The sequence below is a fragment of the Diabrotica virgifera genome, chromosome 1 (genome assembly GCF_917563875.1).
Source record: "Diabrotica virgifera virgifera chromosome 1, PGI_DIABVI_V3a".
Lineage (NCBI taxonomy): Eukaryota > Metazoa > Arthropoda > Insecta > Coleoptera > Chrysomelidae > Diabrotica > Diabrotica virgifera.
Genome location: NC_065443.1, coordinates 317,717,514 through 317,735,988, shown reverse-complemented (window position 1 = coordinate 317,735,988; position 18,475 = coordinate 317,717,514). Strand labels below are relative to the sequence as shown.

General features: G+C 32.4%; 1 protein-coding gene across 6 annotated transcripts in view; it reads left to right on the top strand.

Annotated features, from left to right (window-relative positions):
- LOC126879273 (casein kinase I-like) overlaps positions 1–18,475 on the top strand; it is a 62,904-nt gene that overhangs the window by 692 nt on the left and 43,737 nt on the right. For all 6 annotated transcript variants that reach the window (XR_007696018.1, XR_007696019.1, XR_007696020.1 and 3 more), the window contains exon 3: positions 3,534–3,764. Coding sequence is in view for 3 of the 6 variants with exons in the window: in XM_050642352.1 (XP_050498309.1) it covers positions 3,534–3,764 (231 nt within the window). In the remaining 3 variants the exon portion in view is untranslated. The remainder of the gene's footprint in view (positions 1–3,533; positions 3,765–18,475) is intronic.

Genomic DNA, 18,475 nt, shown 5'->3' with positions numbered 1-18,475 from the left:
TCAACTTTACAGACAATCAAGAAAGTAATGGTGGCTCAAGATTATGACGATTTAAACTATTTATATGGCTCGAAAATTAATTGAAGAGTATGATATATGGCATGGGGTCTAGAAGTCAATAACAATAAAACCGAACAAAACAGGGTGTAACAAAAAAGCAGGTCATAAATTAAATCATATATTCGGGACTAAAATTAATTCGATTGAACTTAACTTACCTTAGTACAAATGTGCACATAAAAGAAGTTCCAGCTACAGCCCTTTGAAGTTATAAAATTAAAATCGATTTTTTCCAATATATCGAAAACTGTTTGAGGTTTCTTATTGAAAACGGAGAGGTGACATTCTTATGATAGGAACATCTTAAAAAAATTATAGTGAAATTTGTGCACCCCATAAAAATTTTATGGGAGTTTTGTTCCCTTAAACCCCCCCAAACTTTTGTGTACGTTCCAATTATATTATCATTGTGGCACAATTATAGTTAAACAAAATGTTTTTTTTGCCTCTTAGTACTTCTTCGAAAAGTTAGTTTTTTTTGAGATATTTTGAATATTTTGTCAAATCCACCACATATTTGTGTACTGTTAAGTACGATTATAGAGACCTGGTAATAATATGAAAATTTTAATGTTGTTCTGAAGCTATTTTCCATTTAAATATTTTTATATTTCCCATTATAAATAGTTAAAATATGAAAATTTATTTATAAATTACAGATTGAGGTATATTTTGAACCGTATTAAAAAAGAAGCCACATCTCAATAAAAGGCGCCTTATCTGAAAAATACTAAGAGGCAAAAATGTTTTAAAAACACTGTGTTTAACTAATGGTACAGCAATAACAGTTTAATTGGAACGTACACAAACATTTGGGGTGTTTAAAGGCACAAACATAAAATTTTTATGTAAACATATTAAAAAAGAAGCCGCATCTCGATTAAAACTGGTTTATCCAAAAAATATTAAGAGGCAAAAAAGTTTCAAAAACATTGTGTTTAACTAATTTAACTAATGGTACCACAATAATAATTTAATTGGAACGTACCTAAAAGTTTGGGGGGGGGTTTAAGGAAACAAAACCCCCATAAATTTATTTTTTATAGACTGCACAAATTTTACCCTAATTTCTTTTTAGGATGTTCCTGCCATAAGAATGCCACATGTCCATTTTCATTAAAAAATCTTTAAGTTTTCGATATATCGGTAAAAATCAATTTTAATTTTGTAACTTAAAAGGGCTGTAACTTTTCTTGTGTGCATATTTGTACTAAGGTAACTTAGGTTCAATTTAACTATTTTTACAAAATCCACAAGGAAAAGAAAATGTTTTTCCTGTAGTTAGCTCTATACCATCAATCACAAAATTGAAAAGAAATCCTTTGTAAAAGGTATAAATTTTTTTTATTAAAATCCCTTAAAAGGGCTACATCACAACAAAACGTTTTCAAGTTTTATAAAAAATCATCATCAGTGTTTGATCTAATTAATTGTTAATCAACTCAATTTGGATCCCACGTGTTGGGAAATCTCAATACATTACCTTAGGGCATTATCCTGGTTGCCATGTGACCATCACAGGGCTTTTTATTGAAATATGCACTTTTAAGGCATCTATATTATATGTAAAGGGTTTTTACCCGGATATTTTTCTTTTGTGGCTCAGCTAGCATCCAGTTTGTAAGTATAACCAATTTGCTCTAACCGTTTTCAAAATTTAAATACCAACTTTATATTCATTAAATCGGTTATACTTATTTTTAGATCGAACACTGATGATGATTTTTTATAAAAATCGAAAACGTTTTGTTGTGATGTATCCCTTTTAAGGCTATGGGTACATAATTCGCAAATATTTTACGTGTATCCCTACTTTTTCTGTCTTTACACGGCAAATTACGTGTAGTAAAATTCACACTGGTGTGGATATGTAAACATTACTAGAATGTCATTCTACTTGAAAATGTCATAATTAATTTAAAGAGATGGCTTTTGAATGTTCTTGGATAACTGTTATTTTTATAATTGCAAATTATTAATTCAGTTAATAAATGTGATAATTTTTTCACTAACTATGTTTTCAGTGATTGTAATAATTTATTTGTACAACAAAAACTAATAATCAATCGAGAAAAGAGGAAAAGTGTTAAAGTGATTTTTTAATAATATGTTGTTATTTTGGAACGCTTACAATTTTGAACATCTCTAACAACAAAATACTTGGATCACAGGATATATCTGATGTATTCTCTGCTTGGATCTTTCACAAATAATATACAATAAATAACTTTTTATTAAGTTCACGTCTTAAATCAATTATTTATCAAATACACTATATATCAATAATATTTACTCAATTTCTCAAAATATTCCCGATGCAATGTCAAATATTTAAAATTGTCACTGATTGTCAGTGTCTGACTGACAATATATGCTGACAATATTATATTCGGTTGAGTGCGTTGTAAGACAAAGACAGATTTGGAAAATATTACCACGGCATTGTGTTCATTTTTTTCAAATCCTGAAAAAACCAATAAATATTTTTGAAAAATTTAAACGCAGAATGAAAGACTAAATTATTACCGAGGGCCGAAAGTCCCTTAGAATAAATAAAAAGTTTATTTTGAATGAGATATTTGAATTTAAAAATCACACTAAATTTTCTCTTAGTTTTTTCACCCCTGTAACTTATTAAAATAAACATTGTAGAAGTTCTCAGGGACTTTCGGCCCTCGCTAATAACGTAATCTTTCATTCTGCGTTTAAATTTTTCCAAAATACTTATTAGTTTTCTCAGGATTTGAAAAAAATGAATCCCCATTTGAATAGCATTGCAGCCGAAAATACGTTCCGATCCTCTTAAGGGATTTTAATAAAAAAAATTTATACCTTTTACAAGGAATTTCTTTCCAATTTTCTAACTATTTTTGGTTCCAGAATATGTCATTTCATTTATGACCTGTATTTTTGTTACACCCTGTATATTAGAGGAAAAAAACCACGATAAATCACTACTACGACTACAAATATCTAGCTGTATATTTCTCAGGCTGGAAGATTAGTAAAGCCGTAAGAAAAATAAATAGGGCAGGTAGAAAAGCCATCACAATGTTTATAGGACCAATTCATCAGCGGATAAGACTATAGTGCAGAGTATCGCTCTATATATCTGCGAAGTAGGGCTACTGAAAGAAAGAAGAAACGATAAGACGACAAAATCAGCAGGAAGATCTAGAAATGAAAGAATTACCAACGAACGCATTAGATAAATAATAGGAATTAAACGAACACTCACAGATGACTTTTCAGTACAAGAACTGTTCTAAATCGGGCATATAAAAAGAATGATAGATTAACGAATACCAAAGGAAATACTAAAATGGCAACCTACTGACATTATAGTAGTATTAGTATCAATTCTTGGAACTGACATAATAGTAATATTAGTATCAATTCTTGTATATTTTAGAACACTGAAACAATCAAATACTGTGAAAGCAACTTGTCTTACAACTAAAGTATTATTTTAGACACTAACGACAAGATGCAATCTAGGCATTCCTCAACTTCGGGAGTATTGATGGTAGGCCCAAATTTCAGGGTCGGCAAGAAAATCGGTAGTGGCAATTTTGGAGAACTGAGATTAGGAAAGAACCTCTACAACAATGAGCATGTCGCCATTAAATTGGAACCTCTTAAGTCTAAAGTACCGCAGTTGCATCTGGAGTATAGATTTTATCAAATGTTAGGAGAACAGGAAGGTAAATGTAATAAAAATCTTACGTGTGTGGGTATTTTTTTTACTTTTTATATAACAGAATACGTGAGTTGTCTTGGAGTATAAATTTCATTTTGTTTTCCTATATACTAATTTCCTGTTTTTTATCGACGTAACTTTCAGTTTTTAAATCTGTGGTGGTCATTGTATTTTCTCTCCAGGACAGTCTTGGTCTGTCTCGTTTTCTTCTAGTGATCGGAGTCCATTTTCTATCTTTTTTGGCAATTCTTTATTTTCAGGCATTCTCAGTCCATGCTAGTTTAGTGTTTTGGCTTTAATTGTGTCTGTTATGTCTAGATCAATTTCCATTTCTCACCAAATATTTTGTTGGCTCGCTCTATAATGTCTAGTGAGCTGAGTGTGATAGTGAACATCGTTTTCAATAGTTCATTTCACATATTTTCTTTAATTGATTTCCCAGTTAAAACCAATATTTTCTATTTATTTTAGACTTATATTTTTTTATTATTCCGAAAATGTCCATGCAACTGTCTATAAGTATACTAGCTAATTTTGCTTGCCCAATCCTTAAATCTACCTAATTCTTCATTTATCCCTGCTTTTGATGTTATTTAAACTCTCAAGTATTTGACGGTTTCAGTTGTTAATTTATAGTCCCATTTCAATTTTAGACTTTCTGGTTTTTCTCCTGCAACTAAGTACTCTGTTTTTTGTATATTAATTGTGAGGCCCCCTCTTTCAGTTTTCTAAGCATATATATATATAGTCTACATATATAAATCTGGTCTTCAGCTAGAATGGCTTGGTCGTCTCCGAAGTGAATGTTGTACAATCTCTCGTCTTCGATTGTGATGCTTCCATTGGAGCACTCTCTTCTTCACTGAGAGCGCCTCATTCGCATATATTTTGAAGACTGTAGATGCTATGCACCGGTCTTGCTTCAGACCCTTACTAACAGAATTTTTCCTCGTTAATTTCTTTCCAGTGTCAATGTTTACCGTCATATTGTTCTAAACTTGTGCTGCTTTTATATTTTTATGGTTAGTCCTTGTTTTTCCATTGCTACCCAGAGTATTGCATGTTGTTTACTACCGTATGCCTTTTTCAAATCTATAAAGATGATGTTTTGAAAGGTTCTGGACTAATATTTTCTCAATAACTTGCTTCAGAGAAAATATGCTGTATATACAGGTTCTGCCTGCACGAAAGTCGGTGTTTTTTTCTGTTTATAGTAATTAATTCGGTATACCTTATACAGGGTGTTTGGTAAAGAATGGGCCATAGCTTAACCTCAGATTCCTGAGGTAAGAATAGATAGATTTAAGCTAACTTACCTTAGTACAAAACTTAATAATAACCGAAATACAGGGTGTCAAAGTTAAACTTATTATTTATTTATTTTTGAATATTGCCTGACAGGCATGAGACAACAACACAAAATTTGGTAAGTGGTACTGGTACTGTCCATCCTACTAAATTATGTTAAACAAATGTTTCTGGCTACTACCAGAGGCGTACGACGGGGGAACGTGAATGTTTGACCCTTCCCAAATTCTACGCCACTGGCGGAATTGCTACTATAATGCAATTTTTAATTTTCCCATACTTTTGTGTAAATAATATACTCTTCATTCGTAACGATAAAGCCATTAGTTTTCGAGATATTTGAAGCTAAATACGAAGGAGCATAATACGTTAATCAAAATAAGTCTGCCTTTTCATTTTTAATTGATGAATTAATGAAGAGTATATTATTTGCATAGAAAATATTGGACAATCTAAAAATTATGCTACAATAGCAGTTTCATCAGTGGCGTAGAATTTGGGAAGGGTCAACGATTCACTTTCCCCTCCCGTACGCTTCTGGTAGTAGCCAGAAACGAATATTTAACATAGTTTAGTAGGGTGTACAGTGCTTACACTTTCTGTTAAATATGACATGGATATTTCAAATTATTTTAAAGTATTATTTTTTTTTTAATAATTTATTCTTTATTTAAAACTTTAAGAATTATTTGTGCCCGGTACTATACATCCTACTAATTTATGTTAAATAATCGTTTTTGGCTACTACCAGAGGCGTACGACAGGGAAAAGTGAATGCTTGACCCTTCCCAAATTCTACTCCATTGATGAAACTGCTATTTTAGCATAATTTTTAGATTCTCCAATACTTTCTATGCAAATAATATACTCTTCATTCGTAACGATACAGTCATTAGTTCTCGAGATATTTGAAGTTAGAAATGAAAAGGCACACTTATTTTGATTAATGTATTATGCTCCTTCATTTTTAGCTTCAAATATCTCGAAAACTAATGGCTTTATCGTTACGAATGAAGAGTATGTTATTAACATAAAAAGTATTGGAAAATCAAAAAAAAAAAAAGAATGTGTGTGTACTTTGTACGCACGTAAGAAGTTATACTTCTATTATATGATTTAAACGAAATTAATATACTTTTTATTTATATTTTATTTAAATATTAAACTAATTTATACTTACTACTTCTCAAACATTTTTATTAAAACAGTGCCAAAAATTAAAATAATAAAAGAATAAAACACACACAAAAATGCCACAAATGATTTCTGAACATTAATTGTCGGAAAATTTTTTAACTGAATACATATTTTCTGAAAATAAAATTATATAATAAATATACTTACAATCATAAAATGTATAAAAAAAATAAAAAAATAAAAGTTTTTATTGTGATTCGAACCAGCTATTAGCGCGGTTGGTATATTGGGGTTCATTCGCCTTAATCGCTTCGCCACGGAGGCAATGTGTCATTATGTGCGAAGATAGACTAACTATTTTAACTATTTAGAATGGGAAATAAGCCACAATATTATTAAAAAATGATTTTTATTAACGTTTCGACGCCCAAATCGGGTGCCGTTGTCAAAATACAAAATACTATTAATATAAACAAAAATGTTGTTGCTTAGTAAAAAAATTCTTCTAATAATTTATTTAATTTGACTCATTTATATCGGCAATTCAGATACATATGATACATTTTAAAGTAGAAGACTTTAAAATGATATTGCCAATATTTATGAGTTGCGTTCCTGGGACGACTTTACTGAAAGATAGTTCATTCGATTACATGAAATCAACCCAACTCAAGAATATCCGTCACAAAAAAATCATAGCATGTGATCTGTCTTTAAAAAGACAACCACATGCAACGGTGACATTAAAATTCTCGCGTTAGAGATCTCATAGTAAATCACGAGGGAAAAACCAGGAAAAACCTCGTGATACTATCCCGACATCGTAAGTATTTGGTCTTACATTTAATTTACTCTCAAAATTAATACCAAATTCTGACTTTACTATAATTTTGTTTAAATTATAAATAATATCAATAATACATGGGTATATAAGTAATACTAAAATATAAAATATGTACTAACTCGACTATTGACTTACTAATTGTGGTATTTTCTTTCTATTGACTTCCTCTTTCAGTATGGGTATCCACATCCTACTGCATTCCACCGAGGAATTTGCGACACAATTGGTTTCGTTTAGCATAATTAGAGCCGCTTCTTTGATTTTTCTCTTTTTACTATCTGTTTCTTTCAGGACTATACTTGAATCTCTCCACTGAACTCTATGTTCATTATCCCATGCGTGTTGACATATTTGAGATCTATCAAATTCTCTATTTTTAATATAAGATTGATGTTCACTTATTCTAACGTTTAATAGTCTTGATGTTTCACCTATATAAAACTGTTCGCATTCACAAGGTATTTTATAAATACAATTCTTTGTCCTTTCTTGTTCATTGTTAGGTTTAGTTTTAGATAGAATAGATCTCAATGTGTTGGTTGTTTTGAATGTTGTTGAAATGTTGAATTTATTTCCTATTGTTTTAAGTTTCTCGGATAGTCCTTTTATGTATGGTATTGATATTTTCCTCGTATTATTTCTTGTGAATGTTGTAGGATCCCGTTCTATGTTGTTCTGTTCCATTCGATTTTGTTTATTATTATATTTATTACAAGTCAGAATTTGGTATTAATTTTGAGAGTAAATTAAATGTAAGACCAAATACTTACGATGTCGGGATAGTATCACAAGGTTTTTCCTGGTTTTCCCTCGTGATTTACTATGAGATCTCTAACGCGAGAATTTTAATGTCACCGTTGCATGTGGTTGTCTTTTTAAAGACAGATCACATGCTATGATTTTTTTGTGACGGATATTCTTGAGTTGGGTTGATTTCATGTAATCGAATGAACTATCTTTCAGTAAAGTCGTCCCAGGAACGCAACTCATAAATATTGGCAATATCATTTTAAAGTCTTCTACTTTAAAATGTATCATATGTATCTGAATTGCCGATATAAATGAGTCAAATTAAATAAATTATTAGAAGAATTTTTTTACTAAGCAACAACATTTTTGTTTATATTAATAGTATTTTGTATTTTGACAACGGCACCCGATTTGGGCGTCGAAACGTTAATAAAAATCATTTTTTAATAATATTGTGGCTTATTTCCCATTATAAATAGTTAAAATTGTAAAAATGCCACAAGAAAATAGCTTCAGAACAACATTAAGAAACCGGTATGGGCCTAGCGTGTGTCAAAATTTTAGGAAATTGGAAACCTTCTACGAGAAACTGGCACACTGTCAAAATTCTATCAAATTCTTAAAACGATGTAGAGATAACAACTTAATACCGAAGGGCTTGAGGTTACGGCCAGCATATTCAAGCAGAAAACTCCAAAATATTCTACATAGAGCCAGTTTGTCAATGATCCGGGAAAGGTTACAATTTCACAGGTCAAATTTATTTTTTATTGAACAAGACATCGTAAGTATTAAAGATTTGCTTTTCGGAATGATATCAAATTCTGATTTTGATCGAATTATTTTTAGTTTACACATAATTTATCAAAATTCATATCAGAAACAAAGAAATATACATTTAAATAAATTTAATATTCTTTTAGAACAAAATAGTATACATACTTTTGATAACCTAAATAGAAATAATGACATATTAGCGACAGTTGTCAATCTATCAAATAGACAGTTAAATGCAACGGAGAATTTGGTATTGTCAAAGGGTTTAAACTATGCTGTTACTCATCCATCTATTCCAAAATTAGACATAATTAGTTCAGTGGAAAAAATATCACAGTGTTTACCAACTCATGAAAAAGAACAGTATAGGGTACTATGTAAACTTGAATTGGAAAAGACAAATCAAATTGAACAGAGCATCAGTAAAGAGGAAATTAAAGCTTTAAAAACTTTAAAAAATGATGACTCCATAACGATCCTACCAGCGGATAAAGGAAATGCAACTGTAATAATGGATAAAATACAATACGAGGACAAAATTACAGATCTAATTACAAATGGACCTTATACCAAATTAACGAAGGATCCAACGAAAACACTGGAAAACAAAATCTATAGAACTTTATTCAAATTTAAAAATGATCTAACATACTATCAAAGAAAATTAATTACACCTCATTACAGTAAGTCACCACATTTTTATGGAGTACCGAAAATTCAAAAAGCGAACATACCACTTAGACCCATTTGTAGTACCATCAGTTCTCCTTGTAGTGAACTATCAAAATTTTTATTAAACATTATAAAACCATTTGCTAATAATGATGACACATTTATAAAAAATACAAAACATTTTGTAAACAAATTATCAACTATTGAGTTTAATCCAAATAATATTTTAGTAAGTTTTGACATAAACAGTTTATTTACAAATGTGCCATTAGATAAAACTTTAAACATAATCAAAACGAAATTAGAGAATGATGATACATTGACAACTAGGACAAAACTAAATGTATCAGCTATAATGGAGTTATTGACATTATGTAATAATAATACCTATTTTCAACTAAATAATGAATTTTATAAACAAAATTTTGGTCTAGCAATGGGCTCCAGTAGAAGGACAAAACAGATTCTGCTACCAAGATAGGGAAATCAATGTGTTAGAGAGAGAAGTACCTTTCCAATGAGTAAGAGTGAGATAGATGCTGACGTCACAGCGATGGAATCTACCATAGTTATTTTCCGCTAGATGGCGCCACCAATTCGCCATTTTTATTCCAATCCGCCATTTTTATTCCAATTCGCCATTTTTATTCCAATTCGCCATTTTTATTCCAATTCGCCATTTTTATTCCAATTTGCCTTGACATTACGTCGAAGAAATCTACCATAGTTTAGCTATTATCCGCTAGTTGGCGCTATTTTTAAATTAAAATAGTAAATAAATTAAAAATAAAACAATTTTCCGTTCTGTGCTAGTCGCCACGCTCTTCTTCTTTTTGTCAACTGTCTATTCTTCTTCTTTTACATAATATGTTATTTAAGCTAGTCACGTGCAGAAATCTAAGCTCTACGTGTTGCATACTATATTTTATCTACGACCGATAATTTAGTATGTTTAAGCGATGGTGACATGTCGTTAGCATTGGTCTGATTGGAGATTGTCATACGTTAAAGGTGTGGGGAGTATCAAATATGTTATTTAATCCATAAACTAACCGTTACGAGTTGCATACTATATTTTATCTACGACCATAAAATAATATGTTATTTAAACCAGTCACGTGAAGAAATCTAAGCTTTACGAGTTGCATACTATATTTTATCTACGACCGTAACATAATTTATGTTTAAGCGATGGTGCAATAGAAAAATTAAACATCATATCATAAAGACTTTAGATATGTATCTTTACTGAAACAAATTTGTTAGTAGCGTCATGTCTTTGAGTGAGTACAGACATAAAGTTGAACAGTTTCAAGATAAACTCATTGAGTTACAGAAAGATATTAAAGTATATCAGGATTTAAGAAAAATTATCAAACAATTAGAGAACCTACATATTAGCGATAGAACATATCCACTAGGACATATTCAACCATGGACGATAACACCACCAGCGGAAACATGAAAAATGAAATTAATAATATATTCGCATTGACATGTTTAATTTTAATGCCTGTATTTATCTTAATTTTAAAAATTATTTTTAAAAAAAATTGTAAATAGAGGATTTGACACGTAATATAAAAATTGATGAGTAAAAAAGGAGTTTTAATTAAAAGTCAATAGTTTTCTATACATTTTTATTATAAAACATAATTATACAGGTAATATCGTATTACAAAACCATTGGCGTAGTCGATCCACATTTCTTTCGGTACATAAAAACACTCCATTGGCGTGACAGGGGTTTGCATCAGGAGCAAATTTACAAACGCAAGGTGTGTAATCAAATTTGCAGACATCAATAATAGCAGGAAGAATTCCAATCATATTACATTTCTGTCGTAAAAACTCTGCTTTTTGTTCTCCTCGAACGTAAATGTAATCGGCAGCATACAATAACTTGGATTCTAGTATTTGATTTATTTTGGAATATTCCACATCACCATTGGAATACCGAATGCCATGCACGTTTTTCTCCAAGAAGAATACTGTCTTCTTATCTTGATTAGTTAATGAAGTAAACGGTTGCGGAGACGTAAATATGTAATGATGTCGTTTAAAACCAATTTCAATGCTGAGTTCCTTGGGTATAAACAATCTATCTACCATAAATCCCTGTATGTCAACTAGAGCAATCCTCATGATTAAGCGTGATGATTGATACTGAGTGACGTACTCTTTAAACCTACTTAAATAATATTTTTGATAACTTCTGTTAGAGGAAAGTATTCGAGTAGGCTGTCGTGAACAATTAAACAGTAGGCTCGAGTGCCTGCCGGAAAACCTTCATCTGCTTCGATTTCCAGTTTAACATCAACGGTTCCTGATCTGAATGACGTATCATCCTGCTTGGAACAGTCAAAAACAAATAAGGCATATTTCTTGAAAGCAGCATAATCTAAGATGGGATGTTTTGTTGAGGAAAGAGTATAACTAGGAAAGAATTCCGTATAGTTATAGTGAGCTATAGCATAGTCATTTTTTGCAAAATCCAATTGCATTCTCTCGTTAGGCCAGTATTCTCCATTAATAACTAATCGCACGCTGGACATTCTAATGTGATCAAATAACGTTGGATCAGCGTGTATGTCATCTCGTTTAGAAGTTTGAAAAGCCACAATGACATAGCGTGGACGTTCAACAGATGAAGTTGTCTTTACACTCCATATCTCGCGTCGAGATCCTGACGTAAGTGAAGGTAGTTCATTGAGCTCCCATTTACGGAAAGGTATAGTTATCGGCACATTATTCTTAATCGGAGTCATTAATTCAATTTTCATATCATCATTGGGAAAGACATGCTTGACCTTGAGTTCCATGCTGGAAACAGTTAAAGATACTGTTGTTGTTGTTGTAGCATTAGGTTCTTTCACTAGAATACAGTCTCTATCATTGCGTGCTCGAACAAATCGAAACACTTGACGGCCATAGGTTAATTTATTGTAGTCGTTGAAAATGTTGAATATATGTTTTATCGGAATCAGTAGACTAAAGTTGTCTCCCGATATATGTGGATTATTCGGATAGTTCCATCCTGCAGTACTGAGAAACTTGGAATCTTCAGGAGTATAACATAACAAACTGCGAATAGTGCTAACTACACCTGGGTCTCTAACTATTTCCATATCATGTGAACTTTGGATATACGTACATGTATCAAACAAGAAAGCTCCAGCATTCGGTGCAAGAGAAACCACGCCATCACCTACTTTCTCTATACTTCCTTTAATTTCCAACAGCGTTTCGTGTATCCCAAAAAATGCATCTGATTGATTTATGATAAATTCGACAACGTCACTATTATTAAATGATTTGATGTATGGTGTATATGTCCGAAATTCTTCTTTTCTAATAGTATTATCGAACAGAGGTTTTTGGTAAAGATCGAAAATATGAGGTTGAGGCTCCTGCTGTTGAACCCCCCGTCGAATGTATTGACGTTTTGACATCTTTCAGCTTTAATCCAATGGCAACAAGAAAGGCTTTATTGGCGGCAGACACGTCACGTCGCATGCAGGATCTACGTGAGACTAATGGATATTGACTTGTAGAGTTTTGTTTTATAATTAAGCCCATTTATATCGTTTCCTTAAAATCCAAATGGAGCGTACTTTTCTCTCCTCTAAAATTGACAGGTCTTAATTCCTGATCGACTATACTAACAGTAATTTTGGTAATTTCACGTATACTGCTGCTTATTGGTATGTATATAGGGTTATGAGGACGTTCATCAATAGAAAAACCTGGATCAACATTTATCGGAAAATGCAGAATGGTGTGTACAGGTCTGTCTTCGTAGAAGGCTCCTTCAGTAATGTTGCATTCAAATAGTAGACTTGATACTTTTATAATATTTACAGGTTGGTCTGAAGAATGCATTTTTCCTGATTTTAACACTCTATTTGAGGAGAAACCCAATAATTTACCAAGACTATCTTCTTTCTCGAAAGTAATGGTATGATCTTGACAGAAAATTTCACATTTAAGCGTATTGTTGTTCGGTTTTAAAGTGAACTCCTGAACCGAATTGTATATACCCATTAATTTATTTCGAATGTATGCTTCGATATCGGTAATTTCATACGATCCTGATGGAATTTCGATATAACGCAACTTTGTACGATCATTCTGCTCATAGAAATAAAACTTTTCACCATCAATGTTTGGAATTGAATTAAATGTATGAAATCCCAACACTGCTACATAATACTGCCGTAGCGGATCAAGCACAAGAGGCACTTGAGGAGTAAACGAAAACTCGTTTGTAGTACTTGTTAGGGTCAATAATCGAGACATGACTGATAGGAGGTAAAAGGTGCAGTAAGTTAAATACCAAAATATGTTAAACATTTCTTTATTTTTCTTAGAATAATGTTACATGTTTTTCTTGTCTTATTTATATTTTGTTCATAATACGGTATTCTACAAAATACACATACACTTTCCATCGTCCCACAAACATCGCACCATACGTGTTTCTTATAGTCTTTCTTGCAAGGTAAATAATATTCTAGTGCATGGCGAATATCTTGTGGTAATTCATACCAGACATCAGCGCTTATATTTTCCATTATACAGAAACTTTAAGCACAAATGTCCACAGTTTATTTGGTTATAACTTTGATATTGATCGTTATTATAGACAATTCTTCCACCATTCAAATAGGAAACTAGTTCTTGAGGTGGCTTCAAGCAGCCATATGAATCAAAATACTCTATGTCTTTGTTTATCTTTCTGTAAGCTACCCAATGTGTACCAGGGTTTGTTGAAATGTCGAGATTAATTATAGCACATTCATGTTTACGAGGGTTACGAGGTAAATTATCTCTCATAAACACACCACGAAAATTTGGAATTTTAAGTAGTTTAACAAATTTATTCAAGTCCACATTGGTTAAAGGTCTATTAGGTAGCTTCAGAGGTAGTTTTTTGACTTTTTTAAATATAATCCAAAGCCTCCTTTAGCGTTTTTTCGAAGGTATAATCCTTTGCCTAGATGTTCCATAGCTGTATTATGACGTTTGTCCTCTTCTAGTTTCTTTTGAGCATTCTTTGAATCAATTACAGTCTTTGCGATGGCACTTGCACCACCAGCCAAACTACCAAGAGCTGATAAGCCTGCAAAGATGGGGATTAAAGGTAAAATACCACCAGATTTTGATTCGAATGGAATGATTCTTGGAACTCGTACATTTCTTTTCCCACCTATATTCTTCACGGCTGTTCTAGCTGCTGCAAGTGCAACTAGAGCTGATTTACGCAAATTTGGTGATGGAGGAGTTCGTTTCAACGTTCTGATAATTGGTTGTAGCACGTGTCGCTTAAATGAACCAACACCTTTACCACGTTTCATACCGATACCTAGTTTTCGTTTAACTTTCATTGCTGTAGTAGTCAACCAGGCAGTGGCTTTTTCACTCAAAGATGCGTCGTTTGCTGTAACTCGTTCCCACGCTTTGTTTTCCAATACCCAATCTGCTTTATGTCTATCTTTCAATGAATTACTATGAGAATATGCAATATCATGATCTCTCGCAGCTCGATCTAATGGATTTATCCCTGGATCTCCACGAGCTAGACGTTTCTGTAATTTAGTTCCAGGTCCTAGATACTGGTAACCAGGGGCATGCAATTCAAACGGTATATTGTTGATCAGAGAATTCAACACTCCTTCACCTTGAACGACTAACATTGAAATGAATCGCTTCTTGAAAAATTTCTTTATATAACCAAGCGTATAAAATACATCTTAATCACAATATGAAGGTCATTCAACAAGATAAGACACTAGCAGTGGAGAACTTGGATTTTGTCGATAACGTGGCAAGAATCAGTAAACATGGTGTATTGCTACCACATTCTTTTCGTGCTATCGTATGTGGCCCAAGCGGATGTGGAAAAACGAATGCTATGCTAGCATTACTGTTTGATCTAAATGGCGCTAAATTCAAAAATGTTTACGTATATTCAAAATCGTTGTTTCAACCCAAGTATCAGTTTTTGAAGGAAGTGTTGGAATCTGTGAAAGAGGTTGGCTATTTTCCATTTAAAGACAATGATGACGTAATAAGTCCTGACGAAGCTAAACCAAACTCAGTATTCATATTTGATGACGTATCTACGGATCCACAACAAACAATACGTGAATATTACTGTATGGGAAGACATAAAGATATCGATTGTGCATACATATGTCAATCATACAGTCGAGCAGGCAAACAACTCCTGCGTGATAATGCCAACCTTATTGTATTGTTTAAACAGGATGAGCTCAATTTAAAACACGTCTTTGATGATCACGTCTCACCTGACATGACATTTGTTCAATTTAAAAAAATTTGTTCTGAATGTTGGCAGGATAGGTATGGTACGTTCGTAATTGTTAAGGATTTCGATATTTCTAACGGACGATATCGTTTAGGCTTCGACAAGTTTATAAAATTGTAGTTATGATCGAAATACACGCATTCCATAACAACATGTTAGACAAAGAGGTAGCTGCACGCAAGCGTAAAGTTGCTGAATTAGCTCGAGTCATTCGCAAAAAGTATTTGGCATTAAAGCTAGGTAGGACAGAACAAGACGAGACGCTAAATAAACTCTTTGAACCCATAACTAAACCACTAAAAGATATTGCACAATCTTCACATCATGCTATTAATAAGAAGCTTAAACACGTCAAAAAGGAAGAGATGAAATCAGAAGAAGAGGTGAAAAAAGAAGATAGCGATGACGATGTTTTTTCCGATACAGTATCAACGAATCATGAAAATGAAGATTTAGTTCATCACAATTCCATAGGCCATCTTAACGGTGCAACTGCAGAAAAATATCTTAATATTGTCAAACCGTTGTTTAAACCTAAAAAAGCAAAGAAGCAATCACCGAAAATTAAATCTACTAGATTAAAGAAACTGTCTCTCGAAGGTCAAGAGAAAGCGACTCGTTCACCACCGAAAACTCGGTCTACTACATCAAAGAAATCGCCTTTAGAAGTAGTAAAAGCAACTCGTTCATCATCGTCAGCAACTTCATCTACCTCCAAAGGATCAGGGTTCATCGATGCTTCTCATTTGATTTACAACGATAATCCTATTGAATATGTATATTGGGATGATCCAAATGAACTATGTGATAGACTCGAATTGTTGATTGCTTCCCAAGAAGCAGGAAACACATCCCATAGTAACGAAATTGTTGCCATTATCAACGAATTACGTGAAGCAGATATTATATATTAATGTTAGGTCAGATTAGACATCATTTCCAACATGAGTGTTGATAAGTTTGGTCGTCATCATTATCGTTCTAATGAACAAGCTATTCAAAAGCTGCGTGAAGGCTTCAAACAATCCATTTTAGATTTACAAAACCAGATACATGCAGTAAATAAGGATATTAAACGAGATCCTCCTGTATCAGGTATACATCTTTCCAACAAGAAATATGTAGATGACCACATTGCAAATATAAAAAATTTTCTGCGAAAAGAGATTACCTTGATGCAAAAAGAATATAGTTCAAAAGATACTCAACTTGAACAAAAAATTTCTGACTTTCAAAACTCCATCGGGAAGATTGAAAGCAATTTTAATAAAAAAAATAATGAGTTATCTGATGCAAATAAACTGGCTGTCTTGAAAATATCTGATTTAACAAAAGAAATGAATGATTTACAAAAAGCAGTAAGTATCCAGAATGCAATAAAACAAGAATCTGTTGGAGAAAATACCGTGACAGTAGATAGGATTAACAAGGCATTGAATCTACAAAAAGCTACAGAAAATACCTTGACAGTAAATAAGACTAACAAGAGAATAAATCAAATGTTGTCCTGAAAAATAATTTCCCATCGAAAATACTTAATAAATCAAATGTAACCTACATTACAGAACGCAGTAGATAACATTACTTCATGGGACAATCGTCTTAAGTTTAAATTCGTAATGTTTAAAGAAAAACAACAATTGGTCAACGAATTACATAAACCAGCACGAAAAAATTATCCTCGTCGACGAACCGTCATTAAAGGACTAGATGATTTATGGCAAATGGATATTGCTGAGATGAGATCCTATGCCAATCAAAATAAATCTTACAAGCTCATTCTTGTCGTAATTGACTGTTTTTCAAAATTTGTGTGGACTCGACCATTAAAGACAAAAACAGGGGAGGAAATAACAAAGACGTTTGCAGATATTTTAAATCAAACTCAACGAGTTCCGAAAAATTTACAAACAGACCAAGGTACAGAATTTTTCAATTCCAAGTTTCAAAACCTCATAAGAAAACATGGTATTAATCACTATAATACCTTTAGTGTTAAAAAAGCAGCCATATGTGAACGAATTATTCGAACATTGAAGGAAAAACTTTACAAGTATTTCAGTCTTAATGGTACTTACAAATGGATAGATACATTGCCTCAAATTACAAAAGACTACAATAACACGAAACACAGCAAAATTCGACTTAGACCTATTGATGTTAATAAATCTAACGAAAAAGAAATCTTACGAAAATATTACACTCACTTGAAAATATCAGGTACAAGAAAATTGAAAGTTGGTGATATGGTGCGTATTAGTAAAAATAAACACCTTTTTGATAAGGGATATAAGCCAAATTGGACAACAGAACTATTTAAAATTACTGAAATTAAAATAACAAATCCCACAACATATTTGATTGAAGATATGACTGGAGCGCCTATTAGAGGAGGATTCTACGAAGAAGAATTACAGAAAACAAAAAATACAGACATTTACTTAATTGAAAAAGTATTGCACAGACGCGGAAATAAGATGTATGTTCAATGGCTGGGTCTCGATAGTAAACATAATAGTTGGATTAATAATAAAGATGTGGTTTAGTACTTTTTAATGCGAATGCAACCTTGAAGAGGAGGGACGCAATATAAAAGACCGCTCAGCAACCTCGCTCTCAGTTAGTTCACCTCGCTCTTCAACATGAGTTCTCAAGATAGTGGTTATAGTTCATCAAGTTCTATTGTGGTATTCGATGATTCATCAAGTGAAATCAATTATGGTGCCGAACTAGACCAAGTTTTAGCAAAATTCGAAGAAGCTGCGAAGAATGAACCATACTACTTGTTAGAAGCCTCATTTCCACTAGATAGTTACATAATTAAAGTTGGTCTATCTCCAGCTAGACAGTTTACGGCATCCGTCATTTTATGTCAACATGCCATAAAAGAAGAATT